This window comes from Patagioenas fasciata, chromosome 7 (assembly GCF_037038585.1).
Source record: "Patagioenas fasciata isolate bPatFas1 chromosome 7, bPatFas1.hap1, whole genome shotgun sequence".
NCBI lineage: Eukaryota > Metazoa > Chordata > Aves > Columbiformes > Columbidae > Patagioenas > Patagioenas fasciata.
In genome coordinates this window covers 11,792,401-11,811,181 of record NC_092526.1, presented here as the reverse complement: position 1 = coordinate 11,811,181, position 18,781 = coordinate 11,792,401, and the positions used below count along the sequence as shown (strand labels likewise).

General features: G+C 40.0%; 1 protein-coding gene across 3 annotated transcripts in view; it reads right to left on the bottom strand.

The window, feature by feature from the left end:
- Nucleotides 1–1,525: 1,525 nt before the first annotated feature.
- The window catches only part of MYLK (myosin light chain kinase), a 210,396-nt gene continuing 193,140 nt past the window's right edge, over nucleotides 1,526–18,781 (bottom strand). For 2 of the 3 annotated variants that reach the window (XM_065840410.2, XM_071810812.1), the window contains exons 27-32: nucleotides 16,927–17,050; nucleotides 8,963–9,115; nucleotides 7,828–7,951; nucleotides 6,476–6,605; nucleotides 5,473–5,592; nucleotides 1,526–3,638 (exon numbers count right to left, since the gene is read on the bottom strand). In XM_065840410.2, the coding sequence (XP_065696482.1) occupies nucleotides 3,382–3,638; nucleotides 5,473–5,592; nucleotides 6,476–6,605; nucleotides 7,828–7,951; nucleotides 8,963–9,115; nucleotides 16,927–17,050 (908 nt within the window). In that variant the 3' untranslated portion in view covers nucleotides 1,526–3,381. Of the gene's footprint in view, nucleotides 3,639–5,472; nucleotides 5,593–6,475; nucleotides 6,606–6,829; nucleotides 6,944–7,827; nucleotides 7,952–8,962; nucleotides 9,116–16,926; nucleotides 17,051–18,781 lie in introns of those variants that run through there. The other variant, XM_065840411.2, reaches the window with a different exon arrangement.

Genomic DNA, 18,781 nt, shown 5'->3' with positions numbered 1-18,781 from the left:
TTCCTTGTGAGCAAAGAGAAACAGCACTACAGAAGTCTTTGCATGCCACGCAATTAGCAAACACCTCCTCATCAACCAGAAATATACACGGGTCGCTTGGATAGCAGGACAGGTCTGTCCTTAGGTAAATTAACTTTCTGCAAATCCAGAAACCCAAGTAGTGAAAAACAGTGCCAATCCCAAATTTTCCATGTCTCTTGAGAAGACTGAATTTTTTACAAAAGAAATACAAAAAATGAAGTGGTCCATCTAGGGCAGTATCAATGTCTTGCATAACCTCTGCTACTGAGGATTGTTTCAGCCCTATCACACCCCAGGACGGGCTCTCTGCAAACATTATACAAGCAAGACAAGGTCTATAGAAAGAGGTAATACCTTTTATTAGACCAGTTAGGATGTGAGACAGGATTTCAAGCACATAAAATAACCTTCTTCAGCAGATATAGAATTCTGTTCTTCAAATAAAACAAAAAATCAAAGGTTGAATACAAGTTGGAGTCAGTTGCTCAGAGTTGAATTAGCTATGTATCGCATAGTTTTTGAAGTAGAGATTGTTTCCTGCAGACTATAAGGGATGTTAATAGGAGGCAACTGGGAGATGGTGAGCTAGATATGTCGCTTGGGAAAAAGAACAACAGGCAGTTTATAACCTATGGGACATGGAGGCCCTAGTAAAAAAGGAGAAGGAAGGGTAAATTTGTGTGGAACACCCGATATTGAGTCTGTGGGTTTTGATACTCAGTATGTGTCCCCACAGACCTTGCCATACCCATGGACCAGGCCATCAGAGCCAGACCTTTTACTGCTTTACACACATGCCTGCCTGAACAAAAGCTAACAGACAGTGAATAACATTCACAAGGCAGCAGAGCCCATCCTGCAAAGGTGACTGTTTCAAGGGCTGCAAATTCGCTTAAGAGACATGTTGCTGCAAGCAGGATGTTTCACTTTAGGGAATTTCTGTGTTGTCCTGCATGGTCTGTGGTGCCTTGGACTGCTCCTTCAAAGTCTGCATAAAGGCAGCACAAGCATATTTACTAAATATCTCCATCTTTACCCTTTCTAGGAACATTAGTGTAAGCAGACATCTACATTTAGACTTCCCTGAATTTTTTCTCTCTTGCTTTTACAGTCTTTCTGAACTATTTATTTCCCCACCGTAAGGTAATAATTATAAAAGAAAACCACAGCTGTCCTGGTGCCCCGTCCATGTCAACAATTCATTGTTCCCTGTGAATGACGCGATGAGGCTAGAGACGTGTGGCAGAGCACATGGCTACAACTGGTGTCCGCCTGGGCTGTACCTGATGGCATTGGGGCAGAGCAGCCTCCACACCGCTCTGGTCTGCGCTGGCGGGGTAGGAGAAGCGCAGCAGCACCACAGACATCCAGGAGGTTTCGCTGTCGCCACCTCATCCATTTTTGTGCCAAGTAGGTCTTGGGACAGAATGGGAGAAGATGCTGTTACCAATATGATTAGCCAATATGAACGCAGTGACGCCTGCAATAGAGCATACACGGAGCGTGCTTTGTGGTATTATTTATTTAGGAACTGTGAGTAACTACAGCCGTAGCGTTCTCATCTTTGCAATTCTGATCGTTTAACAAACTGGGAGAATATTAGCATATTTTTATTAAGGTACAAAATACACCCCGTTGTTGCCTAAAACATTAAAAAAAAAAAAAAGTGAGAAAAGCTTTGTATGCTCTAAATCAGATTCAAAACCTTTCTGTATAAGGAACTGTGGCATTACTGTGTTTAGTATAACAAGAGGTTTTTATCAATTGAAAAGACATGCTGGCAATCTGAACTTAGCAGCAAAGAGTAAAGCAGTTAAAACCCATTGTGTCGTCCACATTAGCTGGGCTTTCAATGTAGAAGAGCAAATCATATGAAACACATACACAACTAGGTAATATCAAACAACCTAAGGTCGATATGGTACACACCGGTATTAAAGTACACTAACTACTTAGTGGTGAGGATTTAAGGTAATCTTTTTTTTTTTTTAAAAAAAGAGGTAACCTTTGAAATGCAAATGGTTGCACTTTATGCACAAAAAGTGGAAAAGAAAAAGAATCACTTTTGGAATGATACACAGATATAAGACACACTGGTTTTAGATGATGCAAATCACCTTGCAGCCACTGATATTACCTCTGAACAACAGCAAAAAAAAAAAAAAAAGGTGCCAATACTGTGAAAGGAAAGCAAAGTTACTAAATCTGAGTGCATTAACCATTTCTGAGAAAATAAAAAACAAAAACAAAAACAAACAAAACCAAAAACAAACCCAGGGCTTGGATTTTTTTGTTTTGTTTTGCTTTTCTGCAGTTTTAAAAAACTCAGCAGCCTTATTGGTGCAGGTTTAAGACAAAAACACAGTCAAGCTCATAAGGTAGAAACAGGTCCTATATAGGTTAAAATTCTTTGGAAACTGCTAAGTATAGAGGAGTTTGTAATCCAGGCTACTATCTTCTTGACTGCTCCAAAAATCTGCGGGAGTTTCCAGCTTATCAGTTGAAATCTGTTTTGCAGTTGCCAAATAAATACAAGTAAAACTTTAACTAACCTGGGATTCCATTTACACACATGAACACAGAAGTTCCTGATTGTGCGATAGCCTGTTTTTTTTTTCACAGCAGCATGTATATGAATCATAAATCATTGTTAGACTGACCAGAAAAACAGAAAATATTGTCAGTCTTTGTGTTTTCGGTCTATTTCTTAAGTAGTCAGCTGTGACTGCACTGAGTGACAGGGAGAGGTGAAAGGCTGTGATCAGCTGGTTAAAAGCAAGATCCGGAGTTTCTCAGGAAACCACCTGGATGTGCAACATGAGCCAGTATTGCAATGGCACTGACAGTGCACTGAGAAAGGGCTGGAAATGTGTTTGAAGTTAGGGCTGTGGAATTCTTTTTAAAACAAATGAAAAATGAACCATACCAACATACAAATTGCAATTCTGGCTGTGTCAGACGATTCCTTGTAAAGAAGACCTTGGGGAGTCAACTTAGGTGCAGTTTTGGCTGAGGAAAGTAATAGTATAGGGCAATGAGCTCAGTTAATAGACTTTTTCTTTCAGAATAACTGTAGACTTGTTTTCCATACATTTAATTTTCGAAATATACTGGGCAACTTAGTTGATGACGTGCTTAAAGCAAATCAAATCATGCTAGCAACTTAAAATTGCCTACTGATTTGAATTAATGCCCATACGTAAAGCAAACAGGTATCAACTGATCATGCTGAAAAAACAACCCCCAAAGACCTACGTATCACACAAGGTGCTTTTGATAACTTGGTTTTCTGAGCCTTATAAGGGAAAGTCTTTAAATATATTTTTTTCTTTTTTTTTTTTTTTTTGTTTGAGCCTTGTTTCATTCTTCCTCCTCCTCATCTTCATCTTCTCCTTCTCCTTCTCCTTCTGCCATTGTTTCCACAAGGAGTTCTGCGGTGCACGTGGCTTCCCCAAGGCTGTTAACAGCTTTGCAGGTGTATTTGGCATCATCGTCCCCACATACTTCAGAAATTGTCAAAGAACAGTTCCCTTCCTCATCATAATCTATCTGGAAGTGACGGGACTCCTTGACAGGCTGATCATCTTTGTACCACATTACCTCAGGGTCAGGGTAGCCTGCAACAGGGCAGAGAGAACAGCAATTGCAATGAATGGGTATCGACTAATCTGTGATTACTTTAAGCTTTAATTCCATGTCTGTATGGACATGCCAATGTGTTGCTATACAGATATTTCATTGAATTCTATTTCAAATAAATGTAGGTGATCTGAGACCTTTTTGCTTCACATTTACCTGAAACAGCTTTATTATGAATAGCAAAAAATTGAAAGTTAGCACTGAGGTACTCACAAGATTTCCCTTTCCACTACTTTTGCAGTGACTCCAGGCAGCTGCTTGTGTCTCAGACATCAGCCAGCAGAGGACTCTTAATAGCGTATTCGAGGCTTACCTTACCTTGCAGCGCTTGTGGAAACCAGAGTTTCTGACACTGAGATTTAGAATTTCAAGGATAAGATGTTTGGGGCAACAGCTACAGTGTAATTTCCTTCTCAGGTTGTTTCGTTGTGGCTATTCTGAATTTTCCTCCTCCTAATCTGCTCCTTACACGCTGGCCTGTCCTATTTCTTAATTGTGTTTGTTAGGGTAGGCAAGGGAGTCTAAGAGAAACATTTTGATTATGCATCTCAACAGGAGCTTTGGAGCTTTTTGTGAAGCAAATGGCTGCTGTCCTCAAGCATCCAGAGCAGGGCTGTACTTTGCATGCTGGAGAACAATCCCTTATACAGTACTCTTGGCTGCTATAACAAATTGAAGGCTTGTTGTCTCAGCCAAGTTCTGGGCTGTGACTTCCCGCTGAGCAGAAATAAACTGCAGGAATCCCTGGTACACAACGAACACTACAGTGATTCACTGGAAACTTTGGAACATCAACCGTGGTAGATCTATCTATTTTATTCCATGCAGTACTTATGAACATACCCCTCATGCTGAGCATCCATCAGCAACAATAATCCATCCTCACATCTCCGCTGTGAGGTAGGAAACAGCAATGAAAGAGATTAGGAGCACAGAAACAAACAAGCAGAAGGTCAGTGAGGCAGTTTCTGAACCTCATTTTAAGATTAGAAATTGTCGAACAAACACATGCAATATGGCACTGACTACCCATTTCATTTTAACAACTCTTCCCAATTTCCAACTTGCATCAGCAGCTGTGACAGAGAAGGTTCAGTGTCACTGCAGTACCAATGCTGGCAGTCCTGGCCTGCAGGCTGTTCGGCGGACCCGGCCAAGTACTCAAGTGTCTTCCCATAAACTTATTCTTTCCATCTGCATCTTCCAGTCTGAGTTTTAATTTCTTGAACTCATAAGTCAAAAAACAAAACCAAAAAACCAAAAACCAAACAGCAATATAGTATTTTATAGATATGATTTTTGTAACCAATGGAATTATATTAGCATTACTTCTCATGCAAATACACTGTTAGGGACCTCTTTGCCTTTTATACAATGCATGTACGGCTTAAAGCTGTCTTGAGGTCACCTGAAACTTGTCTGTCATTTCAGACAAGTGACTTCCTACCTCTTATTTCCAGTTACCAGTCTCTCAGAGTGTACTCTTGCAATTTATGATACCATGTTGCATCGTTTTTACTGTTTCCACCCTCAAAAGACACCTTACAGTTCCCACTTGCTGTTCTGAATTAGTGATTCACACATTGACTCTTGGAGACTTCGGTTCTACGGCAAGCACAGAACAAGCCCGTACAGCTCCAAATAATTCCTGTTATTGCAACACATTCAAGCTGTGACATGCAGATATTGGTAAAGCAAAATGGCACCAACTCCACAATAATAAAGGAAAAAATTGAAAAAGTGAAACAACAACATGATGCAGAAAGCTGGCAAGGAAGGAAGGAAGGAAAGAGATATGCTAATTCAAAGTACCTTCAATTTTGCAGTCAAATCTAGCAGCACTTCCTTCCACAACCTCCAAGTCAAGGATCGTTTTAGTGAAATATGGCTTTACATGGGGCTTTTCTTCAGCCACTTCTTCAAGAAAAGCATCTGGAGAAGAGCGAAGAGATAGTTAATTTTTTTATAGGGCATGTTCTCAAAAGATGCATTTTAATTTTTAATTATCAGATAGTAATGAAAGCATCTTTTATTTAGTTTAATTCTGTAAGCCTAATGGCACTGTGAGGACATTAGCTACTTAGTTCTGTGCCAATCTTTCGCAACAGGACAAAGATTCAGACCATAAATAGAATTAAATCAACATGCAGGTCACCACGCTACAAATCATCTTTATTTTTTCTTGAATTTGTTTCTAATTGAACCTGAACTTTTGCTAGTCAGAGAGGTAAACCAGTTCAGTTTGTCTCAGGCCCACAGTTGATGTGGATATGTCAAAGTGACTTGCTCGATTTTCACAAGTGTCAAACAGCTGCACCTCTGATTGTTACACACCCCAAATCCACATTTCAAATGGGGACCTAGGGGAATAATGTAGACACATGATTTTTGTTCTGAAATTCCCTTGTCTGAGCAGCGTGGTTTATGCGGAGTACGTCTTGGTTACAGCAAGTGTTAATACTTGCTTGCTTGTTCGCTTGCATGAGAAGGTAATTCATCACTGTAATCTTTGTATAAACATGCATTCCCAAACTGATAGAAAGCGCAGCTGAGAAATCTGCCTAAATTCTTTGGCTTTAAAAAGAGAAGAGTTTACTGCCCATACTTACACTGGGGCATTTAAGTAATAGAACAATATGAGAACAATGAATTTTTCATAGATTTCTTTAAAATAAAATAAAAGACCATAAAAACAGAGAGAGAGCGCGAGCGCAGGAATAACCATCTCAATGATTAATCTCTAGCATTTCACTAAAAGTTTTAGTAAGACTGATTCACAGAGAGGTTAAAAAAATGGTGCAGCAAAATTCCTTACCTTCGTTCTCTACTTTGTCTGCATTTATAGGGCTGGTGGGCGAGCTCCCGGAGGCCTTCCTCCCGCTCATACCAGAAATCATCGCCATGGACGACAGTCTTCCTATTGCTCTCACAGCATGGCCTGTTTTCTAAGACATAACATAAAAGGCTTCTGATCAATCCAATCCAAAAGGCATGTGATTTTCTGTAACAATCGTGCTTCGCACAAATTATCTGGGATCTCTGCGAACCTCACTGGAATTGTTGGACAAACTGCTTATATATAGCTCTGTTGTTTTAGGAGAGACAGAGCAGGCTGGTCCGAATTACCAAATTTAGTTGCAGATATAAACTTCCCCTGATGAACTCATACCTAAATGAATGTCTCTGTTAGTTGTGGATAAAAAGCACTGTGAGAGAGGAGGGCCAGCGAAAAGCTTTGTCCTGTTTAGCTGGAACTTAACTCTGGTGGCGGGCTGCTCTCTTAATAGCTGTATGGGCTGGACCGGCTTTCACCAAGGACGAATAACCAGCTAATACGAAATGAATGAGAAAGCACTATCTGCATGATGGAAGCAGACCTCTGACAGGCTCGAGAATCAACCACCAGGATACTAAAATACGCTCAAACTACCTTTTCTGTAGTACGGACACTTGTATGTTTTTATAACTTGCTTGAGCTCCTAAGAAACATGTTCAGTAGACTGAACACATTCTGTGATTCACATTCTGTGACTGTAAGAGGAAATATAAAGTAGATTTACATGAATGAATATTTTGTAGGCTACTCAAAAGACTGGGTCCAGGATTTTATACATCAACTCCCCTAGCTTTCAGAACAGCACAGATGGACCTGCTACTTAATGCTTCCAGGATTAAGAACAAAGAAGATACAGAGATTTAATACATCTAAGAAAATTATTAAACCAATCTGACCGAATCCATGAGAAGCTTGGTACTACAACAGGACAGAACTACTGGCTTAGGAGAATGAAACTACCACAAAATGAGGTATATGTAGAGAGGCCAGGCGGATAAGCGTTTCCCTAGCTGTTTGAGTTTGTGAAGGATAACATAATTCCCCAGCCCTCGGTGGGGTTTTGTTCCCCAAAGATCGGGAAACTTTCTACTTGAACTAGTATGCCTTTTGGTAGCCTGAAATGGAATCATCACATATCTATGCAGCTGTGCAGCCTTCTGCTGCTCGCCCATAGAAACCAAACCTGCTTGCCTGCATTTATACACTGGCCACACTGGAGTTTCCACCAGCGTCAGAAACCACCTGGTAGAAGATGTTTCTCAGAATCGTAAACATTAGAAATAAAGAGACTTATTAGGATAATTGGCCCAATTCTATGTCTTCTTCGTTACCTGCCATTTTCTTCTGGCCATGTATTTCTTCATCCTATCTTTGGAAAGTTTTTTTGCTTCCATGTTTTTGGTATCTTTCTGCAGCCAAGGATGCTGAAGACACTGAGTACAATTTAAGCGACTCCTGTTACGTAAAAAGACTAGTCAGTGTTGCCATTAATGATAGTTGAACCTACCTGCTTTAACATTATTTTGCACTCTTTGCTGAAAGATGTCTTTTGTTTCCTAAATTTAGCAACATAGATCACATGACACTGCTTTCCCAGCCATGCTCACTTCTTAAACTCACTTTCACAATTTCCGTAGTTTTTTTCAGACAAAACTGTGCATTTTAAAGTGTTAATAAAACATTAAAAAACAAAGCACAGAAAGCCATATGTTTTAGGCATGGAACACTTGCAGCAGAACCACGATGGCAATGATTCAGCTACCTCATGCTGGCAGTAACCTGATCTAGATCTCCTTTCCTTCATTTACAGAGATTTCCCCTTTCCCACCACTTAATAGCCTCCTCCCCTGCAGCACTGAACATTTAACAGAAATGTCCAAATCTCTAATGAAGCCACACCCGTTCTTCACTTTGTTCTTGGTACACAGGTAAATAACCTCTGTTCTCCATCCAGCTGATTTCAAACTCACTGGAAGAAGTACGTTCTCTTTCTTTGGTTTGTTTGGAGTCTGCTGTAAACATGGCTCCTACTGTGATTTTTTATTTTCTTGCCCAATCATTGCATTTACAGGAAAGTTGCCTATTCGGAGGTACCACACTTAAAAACAACACATGGAAATAAAACCAGCAAAACTGCAACCCATTCAGATCAAGACAGAACATGTCATGCAGGAGTCTGTATTACACTATAGTGAAGATAAAAGAAACTACAGAAAACCTCAGGCTGCACCATACCCGAGGAAAGGGAAAAGCAGAATGAGCAGGCGATGGGAAGCAAGCGCACCATTCAGACCTTGCACCGTAAAATAAGTGAGAGCTGCGCGCAGAGACAGACGGACACACAGAGCTCCTTATAAAGTATCGCCAGAGGTGCCTGCTTCCACAACGTGCAGATTCAGAGCGGGGAAACAAGAACGACAAGTTCAGCTAAATGCAAACATAGTGTAGCAAGTCCAACAACTTTACTTCATATCTTTCTTAAGTAGATTGCTGATAAAGTCCTTGGCATCATCAGAGATTTCATCAAAAGCCTCATCATCGAAGTCCCAGGTTGCTGAGGTAACGTTGGCGAGGGTTTCATTGTCGTTGTCTCCCATGAAAGGAGAAAGTCCGCTGACCCTGGGGATAGAAGAGACAGACAGACACAAAACAAACAACATGAATTTGCAAATTACCAGAGGAGAGAATTAAAACTGTGTGTGACATCTCCAAGGCTCTGCAGATCTTTATCAGTAAAAGCTCCCTTAAAAGAAAAAACCAAAAACCAGGACTCAAAGCTAACTACAGACAGTCTCATGGGAAGGAAACTAGAAATTTGACTGCAAAACCGAAAGGGAGATTTTTGCTCTTTCTCTTTTCCCAAGACATTTTTGAGGAGAGAACTAGAATTAGGTGAAAGTGGAACACACTAATTTGTTAAATGACTTGTCTAGTTCTGCATGAATAATCCTGCAATTTTCACACCAAATTCAGCTGATTTTTTTTTCCCTGGTGCTTTCAGAGTAGCTTTGCTGCCTTTGCTGTCAAAACACGGTTTTTTTGTAGATTTTATTCCATTTACTCCTGCAGACAGAGCCCAAGAAGAAAGATGCATTGTGAAATCATGAAATCCACAATGCTATTTTGTAAACAAAACCACCCTGAATGATACAGCCAGATAAAACAGTGCTACATCACTTCAGGCTGTAGGGTTATGCAGATGCATCCAAAAGTGATTTGGTCTTTATGTTCTCAGTCAGTCATGATGATGCATGAAACACAAATAATGCTCTTTTATAACCTAAGTTGAGCTTCTAAGGTTTTTTACTCAATATAACTGATAAATTGCCAGTGAAAGGCAATTACAGAACATCATGGTGTCATTTTTGCAGAGTATCTTTCTCCAGCTGAGAGTTGTCCTTTATTATACTGTACCTTTGTGCTTCTGGATACTTTTGATTCCAATATATATCACTCTTTCACTAAAAACTTTCAGGTGGAAGGTTGCTTATTCCTTAGAACTACAAGTTATTCGGTTTTCCAAGTCTTCTTACTGACATGCAATGTACATAATAACCTATTCTTCATGAAATTTTGCAGACTTTGCTTCCTCTGTACAATCATGTTAACCAATTACATCTCAACAGTAGTACATATTTTTTTTTTTTTAATATGGAAAAGTGGAACTTATCAGGGTTCTGAAAATACTATATGGATATAGTACTATATTAATATCATGATGCTACTGAATATCACAGAACAGACTGGTAGAAAAAGAGATTTGGATCGAATCCAGTGAGCTAACTGATTAATAATATTGGCATAATCCCCTCCTCCAAAGTTATTTTGCTACTCTTTTCTTCCTAATGGCATTCAAAAACTGATTTGGAATTTATTCCTAAGGATTTTATTTCTATAAGCAAAGCAGAAACACCCACTCTTTGAAGCCTCAGACAAAGCAGATACTAAAGCTTTTACCATTTCTGGAAGTTGTGTGCCGTACAGCAGAGTCTAGAATCTTACATGTATACTTCAGAAGTTTCCTAGTAATAATACATGAGATAAAGATGAAAGGTTTGTTTCTTCTCAGGCAGGAAGAAGTAAATCAGAACAGAAGGTATTTGCTGTCTAACTTTCCATTAGATGGGGTGCATTCAAATGCAACAGTGAAGCATGACTTTGTAAATGTATAAGGTGGCATAGACCCATTTATGAACATATAAAAGGCATGAGTTAGAGAAAGCTGAAAGATAAAGATGCCAAAAAGTGCTCACATAAAACAACTCTAACACGGCTGTTCTCTGCCTTTGACTCTTCCTTCACTGGAAGAGACAAGGTCTGTGCGTGATAGCACTGGAGAGCTGGTGTAGCTGCAGCACAACGAGAGACTCTGTTCTGCCCTTGTGCACATGGGCCGTCATGGCCAGGTAAATTGTTGAAGCAGAATCTGCATTCTGGTATCCACAAAGCACTGCTGCAGGGCCTTAAGCCTACTTCCACTCCAATATTTAAACATTTTCCTATTTATGACAATGCCATCATTCTCTATAATATTTTAGAAAGTGAAAAAAATCTCATCCAGACTGCAGTTCTAAGTTTTGGGTTCCAAATACTGGTTGCCAAGTTGTCTCTTTTTTGGCTATGTAGTAAGTACAACAACTTCTCAGCCAATTCAGCAGCTACTCAAAAGGTTCACATTTTATATAAATGGAGGGTCTGTAAAGTATTTCTTCAGTTCACTGTCAACACAGGAGCTGCAGATATTCCCTTTCCCCAGGTGAGCTTCCAGAGGACACGCTTGGGCAGCCAGAGCAATAACAACCTGTTTCCCCCCAATACTTGATGGAAGTATTGCAAAGGTGACCTCTGCATGCTGTTACCACCAATAGTATTGTGCAGCTCTTGTGCTGCATGTGATAATATTATGGCCTATTTCCACAGATTAAAGCTGCAATATTGAGAGATCATTTTCGTGCTGAGAAGACTGCTACAGATGGAGAGACATTGTTCACGTGGAAGCACCACTGCTCTGCACTGCCATCAGGGGCAGTGCCTATAAAGTTATTTGGCTTTCTGGGCAAAGGGATTCTCATGGCACACACAGCTTTTGAGGAAAGAGCTTAAATAGAAGGAGATGAGAGAGGAAAAATAACTTTGTTTGTTTTGGTTGCCTTTTTCTTTTAAGAATTGCATGACAAAATTATCTGATAAAATCTTAAATGCTGTGGCAGGATTGACCCATTCCATGCGTCTGGTAAATTACCAGATGGGTATCGGTTAAGCCTCTACTCGCTTTGTCCAAACACCAGTGTAACAGTACCCATTCAAACATTTCAATGAACCTATTTTTGTATTTCTGAATGTGCTGTTGCAAATTTATCAGGCTAAAATAATTTTCTTTCTCTACCACAGTTTTACACTGTGAATCAGTTGCTTTGTCATTAAAATATTTTAAGGAGAAATAGATCCTTGTCAGAAAACAAGATCCAGCAACCAATGTAGATTATAACCGGAAATTCTTATCTTTAGCACAGATTTCACTGACCTCAGCCTTGGTTGTTCATTTCTTAATAGCCATTTAAAGTAATAATGGCTCAGCAACTCTTTTGACAGATTATGGAAACAATTTCATTTTGGAATGCTGAGGCTAAGTGATAAAGATGAGCAACTGCTCCAGAAAATTAATATTGAGCTTACACTGCAAAGTTACTATTAGACAAGCGGTGAGTTGTTTACTGAAAACATTCTTCCAGCTACTTAAGCAGGCATCTTCCTGGCATGTTAAGAACCATTTGTTTAGAGAATCTTTCACATTTTCCACTTCTAAATAAAGAAGAAAGATATTTTATCCTCTAAAGTTCCCTAACATGTATTGCTCTGTTCTAACAAAGCTCTGAGTACAGATTTAGGTCCAGTGTGGTCACCAGTCTGATTGCCCATGTTACAAACACCATAGCATTACACTTGGAAATCTTTGCGTTTAAGACTGCTGCTAATCCAGGACAGATGAATTTGCTGCATGTCTCAGAAAGTGAGACCCTGAGCACTCCTCTGCAAGCAATGCTTGCAGCAGCAGCTGATTTGGGCTGGTGACAATGAGCTCCTCCTGACAGTCTGCATTGCATTAGCAGTGAAAAAGTAGCCGATTTCAGTGAAGAGTACCGTAATATCTGCTTCTGATACACCTGTGCAGGTCATATCAAATAAGCACACAATCATGCCTGCGCCCTGGAGATTATGTAGTAACGTGTAGTAATTTCGTTCTTCTACAAGTGAAATCAAACAAATAAATAGTCTCAGGTTACTTTGTGGGCGACACAAACCCACTGGACAAAACCACCGTTTCCTCAGCTGAGGGCAGACTGACTCCACATGGGTCATCTCAAGGTAAAACAGACCATTGAACCCATGTAAAGGAAGATGGCTCATTGCTGAAGCAAGGGGGTTATTCTGTTCTCATCCTTCTTTCACGTGCCCTGTGGATTAATGAGGAATCACAATTTACCAGTGCCACTAAAAGAATAAGCCATTTTCTTTTGGGCACTACAGTTGTGACATTAGAGCCCTCCTAACTTGCTTTATTGAGAGAACAAGGAATGCTCTCTCGTCTTTCTATTAACAAGGATTAAATTTTTAGTACAACATGAGGCCAAATGTAAGCCAGCAATGTGTCTTGTCTTATTGAAGTCTCAAGTCAGCACATCCAGAAGATGAACGATGCCAGAAGATCTTTCAATCAACCTGAACTGCCAAACAAGGAATAACAGCAGTGATGAATAACACAACAGATAAAAGGGAAGGGAATGTTTGAAGAATTGGGGTGCATGTTATTACGAAGGTGCCGAGGGAAAAGAGCACACAGCAAGAACAAATATGATATTAAAAACCAGCCTACAGTATAGCATATTAAAAATATTAATTGACAGAGACCAACTACTCTGAAAAGATGTACACTGCCTGGCTGATAACGCAAGCTGAACTAATAGAAAGCAAGCAAAAGAATCAGCCACAGCCCGTTCCTCACTGAAACTAATCAGACTCCATGGTGACAGAAGGAAAAGGACTATCTTAATGTACGTACACATGGTGCTACAGTCTTAGACCAAAATTTGTTTTGAAATAAAAACAGAATTTAGAAATTGTTTCAGATTTCTAACTGTTGGAAACACCAACTATTCAAGTGGATCATCAGAAAAGAACTAGAAATAGAAAAAAAAAACAAATCAACAAACAAATTTAGCAATGCCTGGAAGAATAAAGGGGCCAGAGGGAGCTGGAAAGAATTCAGGAGGTTTAACTGTCATTAGATGAAGATTATTTTAAATGCAGAAAGAAAAACTCAAGTAGACATAAATGGAGATGATATACACAAGCTATAATATTTGTGGCTGTTACTTCAAAGGCAATAGATCAGCTTAAGTATGTGGGACAGCACTGTGATGCAGAACAGGACAGAGAGCAAGATAAAAGCAGAAGATAAAAAACATGAGGTGGAGAATGCAAACAGGGAAATTTAAGGAAGAACGAAGACTGATGAAGAGACGGGACTGAATAAGTTACCATGAAAGATTAAAAGGATTTAATGTGTAGCTTAGAAATGTGGAAAGGGAATCCATAAGCTGCAGGATGGAATTAAGTCAGCTGTGCCATAAGGAAGACATTTGGAGCATCCCAACAGAGTGTGATCTCTGTGCTTACACCTGCACAGCAGCAGGCTGGGAGAGAGGTTTAGCTGCAGGGTTTTGGAGGAGCACTGTTACCCTGTTTCCTACTTGAGATTACATCCCACCCATTTATTCTTCTGCAGGGAAGACCTTTCATCTACAGAGATCTCTTCAGCAGCTCTTTGCTAAACCTGGCTTGTATTTGTTGTTGCACAGGACATAATGGAAACACAGTCTCTGTCTAGGCAGGTTACAAGTCTTTTAACACTTCTGAACCCTCCCTTATGGTGTTATGTCAGGGCATGCCACAGCTTCACTTGGGACAAGTGGCGGACACAACAGTGTTGGGCCATCACCTGACTGTCACAGACCCATCTTTCAGCCCAGTGCTCGTGCAGTGCTCGCCTCTTCCTCCATGGCCCCACTCACCGTGGCAGGGGGACAGCGGAAGCAATGCTGGGTTACAGGCGCAGCCATGGTACGTGAGACAGACACCGAATGAGCGAGTCTTACACTTTATGACTGAGATTTGGCAGTTCTGAGCTTATACGCAAAACAGGAAAGTAGAGCTACAGCTAAAGAGAGGTGCAGTTCTCAATGACTTCTATTTGCATTCTGTAATGATGATGTGATGTTCCATTTTGGATAACAGCTTATATTGGTGAGTCTGCAAAAATAGCTGGGCCTTAAAGAAGTGAAGACAGATTGGGGGCCTGTCACTCTGAGGGGGAGAGGGAAAGTCCAAGTGATGACTCACAGGTCTTCTCTAAGTTCTGTTACCTTGTTCTTATCACAAGAAAGACAAAAGCTGATTATTACTGTTAATCATTATGGCAGCAATTGCTATACATCAAAAAAAAGATTTTTTTTTGCATTTGAATAATGCAATTTTCCCCTCGTGAAGTGTTGAATAAGCTTAAAGACACCTTAGCAAACAAGTAATTTCATAATATATTTCACAAGGCATATTGGGTCATCTGCATCAACTGTAACACCACCCCCATCCCATCAGCCAAACATTACAGCATTCAAATATCTGGCTTCTGATGGCACAGAGAAACTGGGAAGAAGCAGTTCCGCCACTGCTGGCAGACTGGTCTTTGGCAAGACATTTCACCTGTTCTCCACCTGTTTCACCTGCTGCCTTTGCCTTGTTTACTTAAACGATGACGGTGTTCTCCAGCACGTCCCATACTGGAGCAGCAGCCCTGGCTCTGTGCCTTAGGGGCACACACAGCTGCTGCCACCCATTTTTGCCCGCGTTGTCTGACATGTCTCTGCTTATACTGCAAACACACAAACCCTCGCATTTACTTGCATAACAAATGACAGCAAAAGACGCTAAACCCCCAAATGTGCGTGTAACACAGCGCTTGATGTTTGGTTCCATCACAGAGAAGAGGCCTCTAGAGGGCAATGCAGCATTGGTGTCCCGGCTGGGCTCCCATCGGCGGGCACTCCGGCATCTCCGCACCGCTCTGCTGTGCTCTGCAACTCAGGAGGCCTCAACAGCCAGAGAAATATATGAATTTGTCATCTGAGTACTGCCTGTGTGGTCTGCATTATTTGAACTACAGAATTATCCAAACGAGCTTTCAAGACCTAGAAAGAAATGCTGGAAGTGAATGGAAAATAAGCATCCTGTAAATAAACTGGCAGAGCAAAGTGACCTTGAAGAGTATAGCACACTTCATATAAGAAGCAGAAGATAACAGAAATATTCAGAGTCTTTGCTGAGAGTAAGAGAGTTGATGTAGTAGCTTTTGGACAGGACAAGAAAGAAAATTATGTTGCTTAGCTTGGAAATGAGAGCAGGATGAGAACAAGTACAAGGGCAAGCAAAATCACAGAGAGACCGAGTGGACATGGGGCAGACAACTGTGCATTGCCAGGTGTGAAGGAAGAGGGTAGCCGGGGCAGAGGAGGCTCTTTCAAAAAAGAACGTAAGGTATTGAGAAAATTCTACTTTTTAGAAGAATAAGTGCAAAGCAGATCTGCCGTTTACTTATTATTGAAACGTGAAGAACCATGCTCCAAACTGAGCTTCTTTTTTCATTTCTTTATATGGCATCAAATGTGGAAAGTCACAGGTGGAAGAAGATCACTTGCTGTTCTAGGCATGGAGATCCTATTTTCATATACGTTTCTCCAGACCCATTGAAGTTCATATTCACGTGTTATCAAATAACAAATTAAGATCAAATCAAGTACTGAAATATGTAACCAAGAGCTGCAGCCAACCATCTTCTAAAATATTTCCGTGAGCTTGATCTATGCTGCTTATAAAATGTATTATCCAGTAGTTTGTGCTTAATAATAAATTAAAACACACTGTGAACAGATACAGTAATGCTGGGATACTTTAGTCTGTCCCACAGGGGACCCAATCTGAATAAGAAGACTCCAAAATTTCAGAAGAAATTTCTCTCTTGGGAATAAAAGAATGGGAATTATCAGTTATTAGTGTATGTCCAAACATTTCTCTTTAACGGAAGGAAAAATAGTTTAAAGTTAATAATAAAATACTGTCACTTTGTCTTTTTAAATGAGATGAAGCATTGTTTGTTTATGATGAAGATGTACATCACTAAATGGCTGAATTTCCAGAACTCTAGTTCTGCAGTTTACCAGTTACACTCATCAGAGAACAGAGAATTTTTATTAAACATGCTGGAGCTGCTAATTAGAATACGAAAGGCCTGAAAACTGGAGAATTCAGAAGCTGATCAAAATCTTGTATGTTCAGCAACTGTCAGGATCTGTGTTAAGAATAGCAAAGGTACTCACAAAATGTAGCAGATAACTCCTATACTCCACATATCTGTTTCATATCCAATAGGTTCATAGTTTATAACTTCTGGAGCCACAAACTCAGGTGTCCCAAAGAGAACTTTCAGAGAACCTGCATTTTCTGTGAAGAACGAAAGAGAAAACCATTAACTGCTACATGCAGCTTTTTAAAAGCAATTATTTCCCAATAGCAGGAAAACCTGTTTTTGCCCTTGTATTTGTGATTTTGTTAAAGATCCTTATCAGAAAAAAAAAAAAAAGATGCCTGAACTGCTGTTTTCTCAGCTGATACATGTATAGCAATAAATATTTATTAAGCATCCTCAAGCACACAACACTGTACAAGGCACATAATAAGGTTCCTATTGTAAGGAGTTTCCACAACACCAAGTCTAAGAATGAGGAAAACTGTTAGTGTTTAATTCAAATTCAGATGTCCTGAAGCACAAGAGTGTTTGAGCCTCCATCACTTCAGCAGTTGCAGAAGCAGATTTCAGGATTCCAGTGTTAGAAAGTTTTATCAAAGCTCAGGGATCTACATTTTATGGTAAAGAGAAACAGTAGTGATATAATAAGAAATAACTATTTTAATCCAACACACGTTTTATAGTTTAAACAAGAAAATCAATGCTGGGTTGCATGTCTCTGAAATATAAAGTGGCACAGGTCTGTGGTGAAACAAGAACAGAAGCAGATGCTGTGAGCCTGTTAGATCACTGCCTTGTCAGTAAATCTGGGCTTGAGCCTGCTTTCAGAGCCAGGCTTACCTACAAGTGGACCTGTGGAGCTCCAGCCTGGTGAAGTGGAACCACGAGTGCTTAGTCGTCATCTGCCACTCCAAACTTTTATCTAGCTGGTCTGTAACACAGGTGTCCTACATTTGGCTCTGCTTAAACACGATGCTGATGCCTTTAAAATGAGCTACACTGAAGGTACTGCTAGCAATAGGAACTGAAAGAATGAGGATGGGATGCTTGAATGTGCTCTTCATCTTTCTTGTGCTGACCCACCAGTATTGCTCTACTGGAAAATACAGTGATGAAGGTGGAATAACCACTTGTTCAGAACCTGGTATTGCCAGTGTGCAACTGTGAGTGGCATGTCTAACATTTAGTCATAGTGTGAAACACAATGCAAATAATTTAGATAGAAATTATTAGGCAAATCTCAATGGGCTCATTTTCATTGATTCTCATTCTAAATAGGATGGGAAGAGGAGGAGAAGAATAAGCAAGGTCAAGAAGGAAGGAATCTAAGGAATAGATCAGGGACTGGGGAAAATAAAACACAATCACAATAAAACAATTGTATTATAAAAGTATAAAAATGTCAGGAAATAAATTGTTTCTGATTTGAAATAGGCTTGGATTTAGGTTGAGAAACTCTTGTCCGATCTGCACATGTGCCTGAGTAATCAATATTTGCCTTATGTTGGATTCATTGCTTTATCTTTATCTTTTGTGGAAGAGTAGCATCCAGATGAAGCACAGCAGAACGACATAGTGAGGAACCATTCCTCTCCTAAAGAGACTGCCATCTAAACAAAACACGTATGAATGGGAAGAAAACCAGATGTAACAGATTCCAATCCTTCCTGTGTTAAGGTTACAGTAAATACAGAGATTTGTAGCTCTATGATCAAGAGAAAAGCTTAAGAAACCTCAAACAGCAGAAGATCAAAGTTTTGAGAAGACTACAATAGAAGCTACTTGTCCACAACACTGAATCTTTACAGAATATTTCTGTTTACTAGAATTTCCCCTACCAAGTTTTGCAACATAAATGCTGATCCCAGGACTGACTCCACAACTAGTTTCCTCCGCGGAAGGCTGTTGAGCCATTCCATAAAATG